This window comes from Coptis chinensis, chromosome 2, assembly GCF_015680905.1.
Source record: "Coptis chinensis isolate HL-2020 chromosome 2, ASM1568090v1, whole genome shotgun sequence".
NCBI classification, from domain to species: Eukaryota; Viridiplantae; Streptophyta; class Magnoliopsida; order Ranunculales; family Ranunculaceae; genus Coptis; species Coptis chinensis.
Genome location: NC_141457.1, coordinates 11,339,465 through 11,353,279, shown reverse-complemented (window position 1 = coordinate 11,353,279; position 13,815 = coordinate 11,339,465). Strand labels below are relative to the sequence as shown.

The following is a 13,815-nucleotide window of genomic DNA, read 5'->3' as shown; positions in this document are numbered from 1 at the left end:
AATCATGGCAATCTCTACCAAATAATGACTAGCATGTGAGAAAGTCCAACCCATTCTCATGGCGAATCAACAACCTTCTAGAGTGGAATAGAATCTTACAACTAGTTCTACACTACACAATCAAGTTTTCATCAAGGCTTCATCAAACCCCTCTAATGGAGGTTTAGCCTTGATTCATAAAACTATCATTTCTCATGGAATTCAAACAAGACATCATATAAAGGTTCTAACTTTACTAAATTGAACTAAACAATAATTCAAATCTAAATTAACAACTAAAAAATGATTAACAACTAAGAATCGAAATTAGATCTAACTACTTAAATAAATCAAACCCAAAATTATAAAGAACTAACTATTTTATTGATCTAATGAATAATAAAACAATGATTCAAATAACTAAGTTAAAACAAGATATGAAAAAACTAATTAATTTAATTGAAAAAAACTAGATCTAGAAATATGCTCTAATGGCTACTTTGTACCCTAAGCTAAGTATTTCTTAAGAGCTAAGTCTTGTGTGTTGAAATGGAGAAGACCAAATCCACATTTTCGTGCATGGGCTGAGGAGCCATATTTTGGGCAGGAAGATCGAGCCCAAAACCCAATCTCTTCAGTCCACATGGCCCTTTTCAGCTGGATTTGACTTCAGCAGGCTTTTGGTCTATTTTTACTCCTCTGATTGGGTCAAGGTTTCGACCATTGGAAAGCTCTTTCCAAGTCGATCGTTCTGGCATAAGGTAGGTCCAATTCCGAGGCATGAGTCTAAAGAAACGGTCTTCGGAAGTTCTATTGACTTTTGTGTGTTGTTTCTGCCCGCGTTGACTTTGACTTTTCATCTTTTGATCGGGCCTTACAAAGGCTTTTTCTCCTTGAATCTTGGCCTTTAATCACAAAACTTCTTAGCAACCAACCCTTGCTCCTTTATCTCGCCAAAGTGGCACATTTCTGCACATAATTGACTTTAATGCCTGAAATACATAAAAACACGTAATCAGCATTAACTCTTATTTATTACTCGCATAATTAGTCTAAAAGTATTATTGTTAAGGGGTTAAAACTACAGTTTTGGGCTCTTATCAATAACTTGCCAAGTATTTCTCCATGTATCATCAACCCGTGCTAACCTGTTAAGTGTTACTCAGTCTGATCGGGTGTAAGGAGCAACCCATTGAGGTTATACCCTCCATCCCAGCCAAGTCATAATACGAAACGAATGAACAACGCAATTAGTGGGTCCCATAATTTCAACCCCAACCCAATCCATGTAGCGGGCACAGAAATTAGGGCAAAAATAGCACATGATACAACAAACCAAAACAGGCATAAGAAGGTACTTATGCCTTATACTATGGCCTCTAGCTAGACTAGCCACTAAAACCTTGGAAATGTCATATAGGAAACGTCCCTCAGCTAAAGCAAGGAAGCGATATTATTCACAGAAGTAAACTGCCAATCCCCTAAAATATTCATCATAATAAAGAACATGGTAAGGCCTATGTTCAGGGACAGGCTACTAAGGGCTATGTTATACTGCCCTCGGTCCATTACACGAAAAACCCCTCCCCCATAAGTCTCGTGAAAGTACTCATAGTTATAAATATATACATTATTAGTCAGATATCCCCATGAGTTCGTAGGAACAGGCATAGGCATTACCACAACAAAAGCAACCAAAAACTTGCTGAAATCCATTATTGTCTCATTAACTACAACAGAGAACACTTGTTCTCCATCTGGTTGACAAAAGAACTTTGAATTATTATAGAAATATTCAGTAAGTTGAGGTGAATACGATTCATCAAGACTTACCAGTAGATGCTGCCATCTTGACTGTACAAATCTATCGCGGAACCATCCTCCATAGGTGTCGCTTTGGAACAAATCTTCAAAAGACTGCTCCGGTATGAGTGTAGGAAAGTTCATTTCAATAAATACACTCTATGACTATTGGAAACAACCTCGAAAAAATCCACAAAAAATCAGAAGTGAAACTGACTGCAAAGGCCAAGGCGCGAGTCGCGCTCTTGAATGGTTGTGGAAGGGCACGAGTCGCGCTCCTGTCTTGCTTGACTTCCAGGCGCTTTAGCGTGGGGCGCACTTGGAATTTACCTAAGATGGGCGTGGGTCACGCTCTTGTCTTGGTCGACTTCCAGGTACTTGAGGGCGGGGGGCTCTCGAGAGTAAGCAGACCAGAGGACGAGGCGCCCTCCGTGTATCTTGAGTGCTCTGAAGTGAAAAACAAAAGGAAAAAAAAATTGAGAGGTTCACGGTGAGAGATGCAAAGTGAGAGTTGTGGTTTTTAGTGTAGAGTGAATCAAGGATTTATAGAGGTTTTAGTTTCTTAATCTAATTCTACAAGTTTCCCAAATTGTTAAGGCAATTGACGGAAACAGAATATTTCTAAAACCAAAATAAAAACAGACCAGGTGCATATTCTAAAAATAAGCCAATAGCTTTTTGGCTTGAAATTAAAATAGCAACTTCCTAATTCCACTCATTGAAATTTCACCACTACAACAGTATATGATCCTAGCCACACCAAATTAGCAACATTCTCTCATAATCATATTTTCACAATTTTTCAACAATAACTTCCAAAATGGTGGATAGAGTAAAAACAATGTTGAACAATTAATCCCACCCCTAAACAAATCGAAAAAGTGGGATTCATGAAAAACAACAGCATCCTTGGACAAAAATTTAATTAAACTTAAAATTATACTAACAACCAAATATTCTACAACAATTACATAATTCAAAATGAACTACTTAACTAAACAACAAAAAATAAAATTCTACTAAAAACAAGGAAAAATTCCTAAACACAATACAACTAAACTACGAGCCACGAGATGAGGATGGTTCCGAGTCATCAGTCATGCGTCGATGACGCTCATGCCTCTCAGACTCGTTAGAAGTAAAACTCTAATAGGGTGGCAAGCGTCGTAGAACTTCCACTTGGAACTTCCGCTGACTCTCTAGATATGCATTCATGGATTCCTCACGCTCCTTATCACACTGGACTAGGGTCTCCATGGTAGCCTGGAGCTCTCGGTTACTAGCACTGAGCTCCTCAAAATTTTGATGGATGTTCACCTGCCTAGTCCACAGATCCACACAAATGGTATTAAGAGAACGCATTCCACGATGAAGCAATGCCATGCGTTCTATATCAGAAGTAGCTTTCACCAAGGCATCGACCTCAAAACATGTCATATCTTCCTTATTCTCGTCCGAATCAACAACCCTATCCTCAGGCAACCGCCACGTCTTCTGAATACATTCCGAATAAATCTTTGCATTTGAATGCGACCTTAACAAAATCTTTTTAAACTTCGATTTCTCTCCAAAATGCATCATGATCGCCTTAATCAAAACACGGAAGGGTGCAGTATTCACTCCAACTCCTCTAATCATTTTTAAAATAAAGTCGAGGATGCAAAAATTATACCTCTTCTGTTGTAATACCCTGAGTAAGTGCAGACAGTTCAAACTGATGTCACTGAGTTTCGTCATCCCAGTGACATTCTCACAAATCCACTAAGCTACAGCCAGCTGGTTGGTTCTCAGAGACGACTGTCAGACACAATGCGATTTTGGATTGTATTGTCCCTCCAGTACAGTCTCTCTCATCAATGCCTCTATCCCACCAAACTGGGATTCCTGCACTGTGGCTACGAGGTTTTGTCTTGCCTCAATGTTCAGAATCCTAGACAACATGGTTGTACACACTTCCTTCCTCGTACCACCCACCTTTACAAAAATCTTCCGACCCTCAATCTCCTTCTTTTTATAAAAACTCAACACCAAATCAGTGTGGTAAAAATCCTTCAGTGAATACCATAAGTTCTGCCACTTCCTACTATTCATCTCATCATTATAAAATGGGGCAAAATGGTTCGATGTAAAAACTTGTTCCGGGAGAATTTTTCGTTTTTGGGCCATTTTTTGTTTTTGATTTTGAAAATGGGGTTAGGGTAAGGTGGAGGAGAGGTATTGAAACAAGGAATCGAATTGTCATTTGAATGGCATGGGTGCGCGATGGATGTTGGGTTTTTGGTGGTTTAATGGAGGTGGAGATGGAAAATATGATTTGGAATAGCGAAATTTGAATGGGGTTGTTAAATTGGAGTTATAAGAATCGGTGGTTTTGTTTTTGGGTATTTCGTTAATGGAAGCTGATGGAGACGTGAAGATGGAGGAGAACTCGTGAAAGGTTTCTCCTTGAGGGTGATAGAGAAACACGTGCGAAACACGTGCATACAAGGTTTTGGGCCCAAGCCCAAACAAATTCAAAAAATGCCCATTCTGTCTTTATGCGTGCAAACTTAAAACTGAAAATCTTGATTCGTTAACGGTCCGATTTTTGCGAATGAGCTATTAAAGCGATCAGCAAAGATAGTACAATCCAATGATCCATAAAAAAACTCAAATCTAACCATAGTTGACATATAAGAAAATGGAAAACGCCTCAAAGCGCGTGCATGACATAAGTTATGTGATCAAATGAAATCTAAAATTTATAGATATTGTCAACCCGAATCGAAATACGACTAAACGGCATAAACAACAATAATAGGAAGTTGAGAGATCAAGAAAAGAAATACCACACACCCCACCCCCAAACAAATTTTAGACAACATATTTTAGAAAATTTGTTTAAAAACGTGGGTCTTTTAAAGTCAGATTCGCGAGACTTGCTAGATTACTATTTTTCTGGTTTTCTTTATTTTTTACTTTTTATGAATACGAATTAATATAAGGGAAAACAATAAAGCAGTAAAGACATAATTCACACCATAGAGAAACATGACTCAAAAACCGAGAAAACATGCAAGAGTGGAAAATGTGAATTATGTTAAACGTGGACTTAGGATCCGGTACTTACAGCCACACACTCCAGAGAGAGGGCCCAGTTACCTGAATGGTACACTTACCAATATATGGAAATGAAATGAAGTACACTAACAACAAAGGTTAGTCGTCATAGGCAGGGTCCTGTAAAAGAACATCCTCCACATCAAGGGACATTAATTCATGAAAATGTTTTAACCGTTGGCCAATGACTTGAAATGTATTGTTGTCATTGGGATTTACCAAGGTGATTGCCCCGTAAGGGGTGACTTCAGTAACCAGAAAAGGACCAGACCAACGAGTTTTTAAGTTCCCTGGGAAAATATGCAAACGGGAGTTGTAAAGCAAGACCTTTTGACCAACTACAAACTCTTTATGAAAAATTTGTTTATCATGAACACATTTCACGTTAGCTTTATAATCCTTTGCGAGATCATAAGAATCACTACAGATTTCTTCAAGCTCGGTTAATTGCAATTTGCGCTTGACACCCGCCTCATCAAAATTGAAGTTAAGGCTTTTTATAGCCCACATAGCACGGTGCTCCAATTCAACGAGCAAGTGACAAGGTTTTCCAAATACAAGTCTAAAAGGAGACATACCTATAGGAGTTTTAAAAGTACTCCTATACGCCCATAAGGCATCAGTTAGACGCTTAAACCAATCTTTTCTATCAGGATTTACTATTGTTTCTAATATATTTTTTTATTTCCCTATTAAAGACTTCTACTTGGCCGTTAGTTTGTGGATGATAAGGAGTTGCCACCTTATGGGTAACTCCATACTTTTTAACTAGAGAAGTAATAACTTTGTTGCGTTCTGCCATCACTAATGATGGCTTTAGGAATGCCAAACCGACAGAATATGTATTCCTTAACAAAAAACACAACTGTCTTTTGGTCATTGCTACAGCAAGCCATGGCCTCTATCCATTTAGACACGTAGTCCACTGCAACAAGAATATAAATAAAACAGTGGGAAACAGGAAAAGGACCCATGAAATCAATGCCCCATACATCAAAAATTTCTACTACCATAATGGGATTTAAGGGCATCATATTACGTTTGGTGCTTCGCCCCAGTTGTTGGCAATGAACACACGTCCTGCAATACACTTGGGCATCTTTAAAAAGGGTAGGCCAATAAAACCCACATTGCAGAACTTTAGTTACTATTTTCATACCACTAAAATGACCACCACACTCTTTGTCATGGTAGAACGATAGAACCTCGATCATTATACTCCCACTGGGGAATACAACGACGAATAATCTGATCCACACAATACTTAAAAAGGTAAGGCTCATCCCAGTAGTATAGCTTAACTCTGACTAAGAAATTCTTACATTCATTTCTTAACCAAACATCAGGAATAATATTAGAAGCTAAATAATTTACAATGTCAGCATACCATGGTGCAGAAAAAATAGCATAGAGATGCTCATCTGGAAAAGAGTCAGGTATGGACTCAGAATCACTATCACTGTCATTTGTTAGTCTAGATAAGTGGTTGGCAACTACATTTTCGACCCCTCTTTTATCCTTAATTTCTAAGGTGAACTCTTGCAGGAGAATAATCCATCGGATCAATCTCTGTTTAGCATCATTCTTTGGGAGAATGTACCTAAGGGCTGCATGGTCCGTGTAAACTAAAGTCCTAATACCAACCAAATAAGGACGAAACTTATCTAAAGCATAAACCATAGCTAAAAATGTTTTTTCTATAGTTGTATAATTTCTTTGAGCATCGTTTAAAGTTTTACTAGCATAATAAATAACAATGGACTTCTCATCTAGTTTCTCTTCTAATACAGCACCAATAGCATAATCACTAGCATCACAAAAAAGTTCGAAAGGTTTAGACCAATCGGGAGGCTGTATAATCGGTGCAGATGTTAAAGCGGCTTTTAAAGTTTCAAAAGCCTGTTTGCAGTTATAATTGAAATCAAAGATGACATCTTTTAAAAGCATATTTGTTAAAGGCCTAGCTATTTTGAAAAATCCTTGATAAAATGCCTATAAAAACCTGCTCTAATGTCACGGACAGTCCGTGGTATAGGTAGAGACGCTATCTTATCTAATTTGGCCTTATCTACTTCGATGCCATCACTAGATATAATATGCCCTAACACTATTCCTTTTTTAACCATAAAATAATATTTTTCCCAATTTAGAACCAGACTCTTCCCCTCACACCATGTCAAAACCTTAGACAGGTTAGATAGGCAGTCACTAAAAGAGTCTCCATAGATAGAAAAATCATCCATGAAAACTTCCATGAAGTGCTCTACCATGTCACTAAAGATATGAAGCATACACTGCTGGAAGGTACCAGGAGCATTACAAAGGCTAAAAGGCATTCGTTTATAGGCATATGTTCCAAAAGGACATGTGAAGGTAGTCTTTTCTTGGTCATCAATATTGATAATAATCTAAAAATAGACAGAGTAGTCATCTAAAAAACAATAAGAAGCACGACCAGCTAGACGTTCGAGCATCTGATCTATAAAGGATAAAGGAAAATGATCATTTCTTGTCATAGCATTTAGACGTCTATAGTCAATATAGATCCTCCATTTCATAGGGACACACGTGGAAACAAGCATTACGCACAATGGTAACCCCCGATTTTTTAGAAACTACATGTATGGGACTTACCCATTCACTATCGGAGATGGGGTATATGATACCTGCATCGAGTAACCATAAGACTTCTTCCCTGACCACCTCTTTCATGGTAGGGTTCAAGCGACGCTGAGATTTTCATGAAGTCTTTGCATTATCCTCCAAATGGATACGATGTGTGCATACATTAGGATCAATCCCCTTAATGTCGTCTAGGGACCAGCAAATCGCGGAACGATGTTCCCTAATCACCCTAATCAACTGTGCCTCTTCATCAGCAAACAATAGAGAAGATATAATCACCGAATGACTACCATCCGGATCAAGCTGAATATACTTCAACTCAGAAGGAAGAGGTTTAAGCCCAAGGTGGTTGGAATGTCGATAAAGGCTTCTAGAGGTTCCTCATCTTGAATAGTGAAGACTTGTTTAGGCAGAAGGTCTTCAAACTCGGTAGATGAAACTACAGAAGGATCTAAGATAGGTGTAGACTTGAAAAGGGCGTTGACTTCCTCTACATAGGAGTCATCGTCAAAATCTGAATATCCGAAAGAAAGGAAATTATGCATCTGATTTTCTAGAAATGTGTTATTGAAATAATCTTGAGCTAAGCTCTCGATCATGCTAACCTCCCCATCTATAGACGAATCTGGTAACTATTTCATCATTTTAAAAACATTTACCTCAACAGAAAGATAGCCAAAAGACATGGACATCGAACCATCGTGGTAGTTTATAAGCGCGTTGGCAGTTGCTAAGAAAGGACACCCTAAGATGATAGGAACAGAGTTGTTAGTGACTTCTGTATCGAGGATAACAAAATCAGCAGGATAGTAGAAATCTTGAACCTTAACAAACACGTTTTTAACAACACCCTTAGGATACTTAATAGACCGATCATCTAATTGCAACGTCATTTTAGTAGGTTGCATCTCCTGTAGACCTATTTGTTTATATAAATAATAAAGGAGTAAGTTAACACTCACTCCCAGGTTTAATAGCGCAGTCGTCGTATGGGTATCCCCTATGGTGCATTGTACAGTAGGATGACCAGGGTTCTTGTACTTAACGATTCCATTATATTCGGATAAAGTTGGAAATTTTTCAATTAAAAAGGCGTCTTTAGAAATATTTGATTTACGCCTAGTAGTGCACAACTCTTTGAGAAACTTAGCATGGTGTGGTAACTTTTTAATCGCTTTAAGAAAAGGTAGGTTTATCGTTAGATTTTTGAAAACTTCCCTAATCTCATCAAAATTTATATCCTTGGTTAACATGGCTAATCTCTGGGGAAACGGTGATTTCTCTCTATATTTAGCATATGGATCAACAGGATATTTAACCTTGGCCTTTTGTTTCTTAGGTTATGGTTTAACTGGTACCTCTACAAGGGTAGGATCTTCAGTTTCTAGTTTGGTATCTAGTAAATTTTCATTTGTTATGACTACTGGTGGTGTAACAATGGTCATAGTTATGGCGTTATCAACCACTTTGCTAGAACAGAGAGTGGTGATAGCATTTAACTCACCTACGTTTCTATTTTCATTACTAGTATTACCGTTTACCTCAAAGGCTGTGTTAGGTGTTTTAGGATTAGGTATAGCTTGACCTGGAAACACACCTTTTGGTTGTACTTTCTCTTGGGTTAACTGCTGTAAGGAAAGTTGGATGGACTGTAAAATTTGTTGTTGGGTTTGCATGAAAGCGTCGAAAACGATCCGGTTGTGGTGGTGTGGTTGTTACAGGTGGTGTGACAGGGACTATCTCACGTTGATTATTTATGGGTGGGTTGTGATAGTTATTATTAACCCAGAACGATACCTCTATTAGAATTATAATTATTATTGTTATAATTATTATAATTACCTTGTCCTTGTCTTTGTCGTGGTGGAGCTTGGTTGTAATTGTTTGTTGGCCTAACATTTTGATTATTATACCCTGGAGGTGTAACTTGTTGATTATTTCTCCAACTGAAGTTAGGATTTTATCTCCAAGGGGCATTAGGAATAGGATAGCTATTAATGGAGCAAACATTATCTGGTTGTGATGGTTATTGTTCATAGGCGAGAGGACAATAGGAGTCGGGATGCTCAGGATTCAAACATAAATTACATGGAATAAAGTTGACATTCATGACAAGTGTAGGCTTTTGTTGAACAGAAATAGCTTATACCTTTTTAGTGAAGGATTTAATTAGAGTTTTAAGCTCAGGATCAGATTTAACCTCAAACATACTAGCAGCCTTAACTGTTGAATAAAAACTAGCGGAGCGGGGGATATCGTCACTACCCCTAAGTTATTATTATGCTTTGTTTGATCTTCTAAAAACATATAAGCCTCTGAGGCTCCTTTATTGAGGAAACTACCCCCATTCATTATATTAAGAACCTCTTTATGATGGTGTAAAAGTCCCTTGAAAAAGGCACGAACTAACGTGTCTTTCGCAAGGTTATGATGTGAACACTCTATAAGAAGATCAGTGAAACGATTCCAGGCCTCTAAAATGGATTCATGAATTCTGGCGGAAAAAATGAATTTTGTAAAGCATTTACATCTGTCTTCAGTGGTGGGTAAAACTGTTCCATAAATAATTGGACAAGTTTGGCCCATGAGTCCACAGAATTAGGCGCTTGGGCAGTTAACCAAGACGCTGTCTTATCGGCTAAGGTGAAAGGAAACACCCTCAGTTTAATTTGTTCTGCGCCTACCGTAGGATGATGGAATATGGTAAGAACTTGTTCAATCCTACGCATATGCTGATAATGCTTCTCATGGTCTAACCCATGAAAAACTGGTAACAAATTAAATATATTATGGGGGATTCGGAAATCCCCTACTAAGTCTGCAAGAACGATGCAAGACTTAGGGCTATCGTTAAGGGCTTTGTAAAAGTCAGAGAGAGGAGTCTCTCTTTCTTCAACCATTGATTTAGGTGTAGTGTGTGGTATACTAGATAGGTGTGTGCGTTGACGTTCACGATAAATCACGTTAGACGTTTTTTCCTTACCTGACCTTAATCTCATGCAAGGCTAAGTCCAATGTTAAAGAAACATGACAACAATCAAAACAACCCTGATATGCTAGAATAAATCCTCTAACAGGAGAGGCGAGGAGTGGAAGAAGGAGTACCTAAATGTCTCCTTGCTACGCATTTGAATAGCGTCTTGTATACACGATTTCAGTGTATTCAAGAAGATAGCAACACTGAATAACTTGAACAAATGAAAGTTTGAACTAACCTGTGAAATTAGGCTTATTCAGAAGAGGAGTGGGGGGCGCTCTTTGCTTTTATTTAAAGTCCAGCGCTTAAAAGTGGGGGTCGCTCAAAATTTACTGTGCGGAAGTGGGCTGGTCGCGCTCTTTGCCCGACTTCGATGTTCAGGCAATAGAGGCTGGTCGCACTCCATTGCTATATAGAGGGTGTGTCGCTCTTCTTGCTTTTCTCGCGAAAAATTTAGTTTCTGAACTAAACAAACACAGTTAGATCAAAACAAGGGTGGGTGGGTTTAATGGGATTTGGGTAGGATTGACACTACTAAAGGAAATAAAGCTAAATAGAACTAAGATGGCAGTGACGCCATTTGATATAAGTAAAAACTTTAGTTTTACCTAGACTTAACTAATTAAACTCAAGAATAACTAAAACTAAATGAATTTTACTCTAATGTACCAAAGTTCTACTCTCGTTATCGTTCAATATGTGGAGTAAAGAATTCGTTCCACTCCTAGCTCGTTTAGATATAACGTTTCATAGTTTATGTAATTCTAACAAAATTGATGAGAGTAATGAAATGAAATTATGCTAAGATGGTGATTTAACTAATTTAGATGTTATGATTTAAACTATGGCAATTCAATACTACGATGTGAATATGGGAAGAAATTAGGGGAATTTGATTCCACCTTGATTCGACTTTATAAACTAGCATAGAATTTGTTGTAATCCTAATCTTTACGTTTTCACATAAAAGTTAGGTATTTCTAATCCCTAATTATTCATGGTAATCTCTACCAACTAATAATTAACATGTGAAGCAATCAAACCCATTCTCATGGTGAACTAATCACTTTCTAGAGTGGAATAGATTATCACAACTACATCTACACTAACACAATCAAGTCTTCATCAAAGCTTCCTCAAACCCCTCTAATGGAGGTTTAGCTTTGATTCATCAAACTATCATTCATAGAATGAGAACAATAAGAATAAGACATTATTGAAAGAATAATAAATTACTTTTATTAATCTAATTGAAAGAGTCTAAGAATTCAAACTGTATTAAAACTGAATTAAAACTAACTTAAAACTAAATTTATGAATAACTAACTAACTCTTGGAGTTATGCCTTAGTCCTTTTTATATAGAAGATGGGCTAGGTCTACAAAATCGTGCATGGGCTTTGGAGCCATGTTTTGGGCCATAAAATCGAGCCCAAAACCTCGTTACTTCAGTCCACAAAGGGGTTTTCTGTTGTAAATGGCTTCAATAGTATTTTTGTTCACTTCTACTCCTCCGATTAGATCAAGGCCTAAATTATTAGAAATCTCGTTCCGAGTCGGTCGTTTTGACATATGGTAGGCCCAATTCCAAGGTCTGAGGGCAAACCTACGGCCTGCAGAAGTTATGTTGACTTTTGTACGCTATTTATACCCGCGTTGACTTTGACTTTTCAGCTTTGACCGGGCTTCAAAAAGGCTTTTTCTCCTTGAATCTTAGCTTTTAATTATAGAACTTCTTAGCAACCAACCTTTATTCCTTTATCTCGCAAAGGGGACACATTGCTTCACATATTCGACTCCAATATCTGAAATACACAAAAACACGATAACAATACTAACTCTTACTTATTAATCACATAATTAGTCTAAAAGTAATATTGTTAAGGGGTTAAAACTATAGTTTTGGGCTCTTATCAACCATCATATGTTTACCTACTAGGGACATGTGCAATGGATTCCACCCAGACTAACCCCTTATAGGGCAGTTTGAGGATATATCCATATGTAATAAGAGTAATATTAGTCTAACACACTCCTCGCAAGGACCAGGATGGTGATGTATAGCCATCCTGCCACTAGATCCTTAAAACAAAAAGGTGAAGCCACTGTCTGGATGGATTGGGTTCGTTATAAGCCGACATGAAAGTTGTCTAGGATCATCTCGATTGAAAAAAAGTTTTTTTTTTTTTTTGCACGCAAGTAAGGAAATTTATTAATGAAAGGAGTTGTCGAAGACAATACAAGTTACATGCTTTATCATCCAAATCGATAATAGGTCCTAAAAGGGCTTTCTATCTTAGACACAAAGTCTGGTCTTCTAGTGCACCATATTGAAGTGTCAGGCAATAAGGTGGATCCCTTTCTTGCTGCTACATCCGCACTGAAGTTGCCTTCTCTCTAAACATGTGAGAGCTTCCAGTGTTGTAATAGTGCAATTGCTCGCTTCCATCTCGCTCTAAACCGCCATGGAATTGCATCACCATTGAAGGCCTTCACAACAGCTTCTGAGTCGGCTTCAATCCATATGTAGCCCCAATTCATCTCCACCGCTTTCTCGGCTGCCATGACTATGGCTGTGCATTCGGCATGATAACTATCTACCCGACCCAGACCCACAGCCAGAACCCCAACCACAGCTAAATTCTTATTCCGGCATACCATACCAGCTCCGCCATTGCTAGGAACTCCTTGGACTGATCCATCGGTATTGCATTTGATGACATTGCCCACTGGAGCGACCCAGTGCACTTCTTGGATCAACTGCGCTAATGCACTTTTCACATGTACATCAAGCCTATCAAGAATGCGAAATTCTTTCATGTCATTGCGTTTTTTGCCTTGTGACAGCCAGCCCGAAACCTTGATCCCCTTCAGAACTTCTCTCGCAATGTAATAGTGATGGTAATTGAAAAAAAGTTCAATAGCCATAATAGTGATGGTAACACGTTAATCCTCCTATGCATAATTTTTTTTTACAAATAAAAAAATAAAATAAAGGGGTTGAGTCTTGCTTCAGTGAGACTTACCCCCCTTCACGTTGTACATCCTTTTTCCTTTAAAAAAAAACTACATTTCGGCCTGTGGGATGTATTGATATACAGTTGGTCTGAGGGGAGACATGCATGTGTTGATGTAACTGGTGCCTCTCCATTGGTAGGGCTTGGGAATTGAGTCTTTGAGGTGGGAGAAGCATCATAGAGAGCAGCGACAGGGAAAATGGAGAAACATGAGGAAGTTTGTATGGCTAACCAACATTGTTTCATTCCATTTATCGACACTTTCGGTTTCTTGGAACAACAGTCTGTTGAGCTTCTCAAGAGACTTCAGAAAGTT

At 38.1% G+C, this 13,815-nt stretch overlaps 1 protein-coding gene across 1 annotated transcript; it reads right to left on the bottom strand.

The window, feature by feature from the left end:
* Nucleotides 1-12,879: 12,879 nt before the first annotated feature.
* Nucleotides 12,880-13,410, bottom strand: LOC147514867 (uncharacterized). Its single transcript, XM_086592717.1, has one exon. The coding sequence runs from the start codon at nucleotides 13,408-13,410 to the stop codon at nucleotides 12,880-12,882; it is 531 nt and encodes a 176-aa protein (XP_086448843.1).
* Nucleotides 13,411-13,815: the final 405 nt, after the last annotated feature.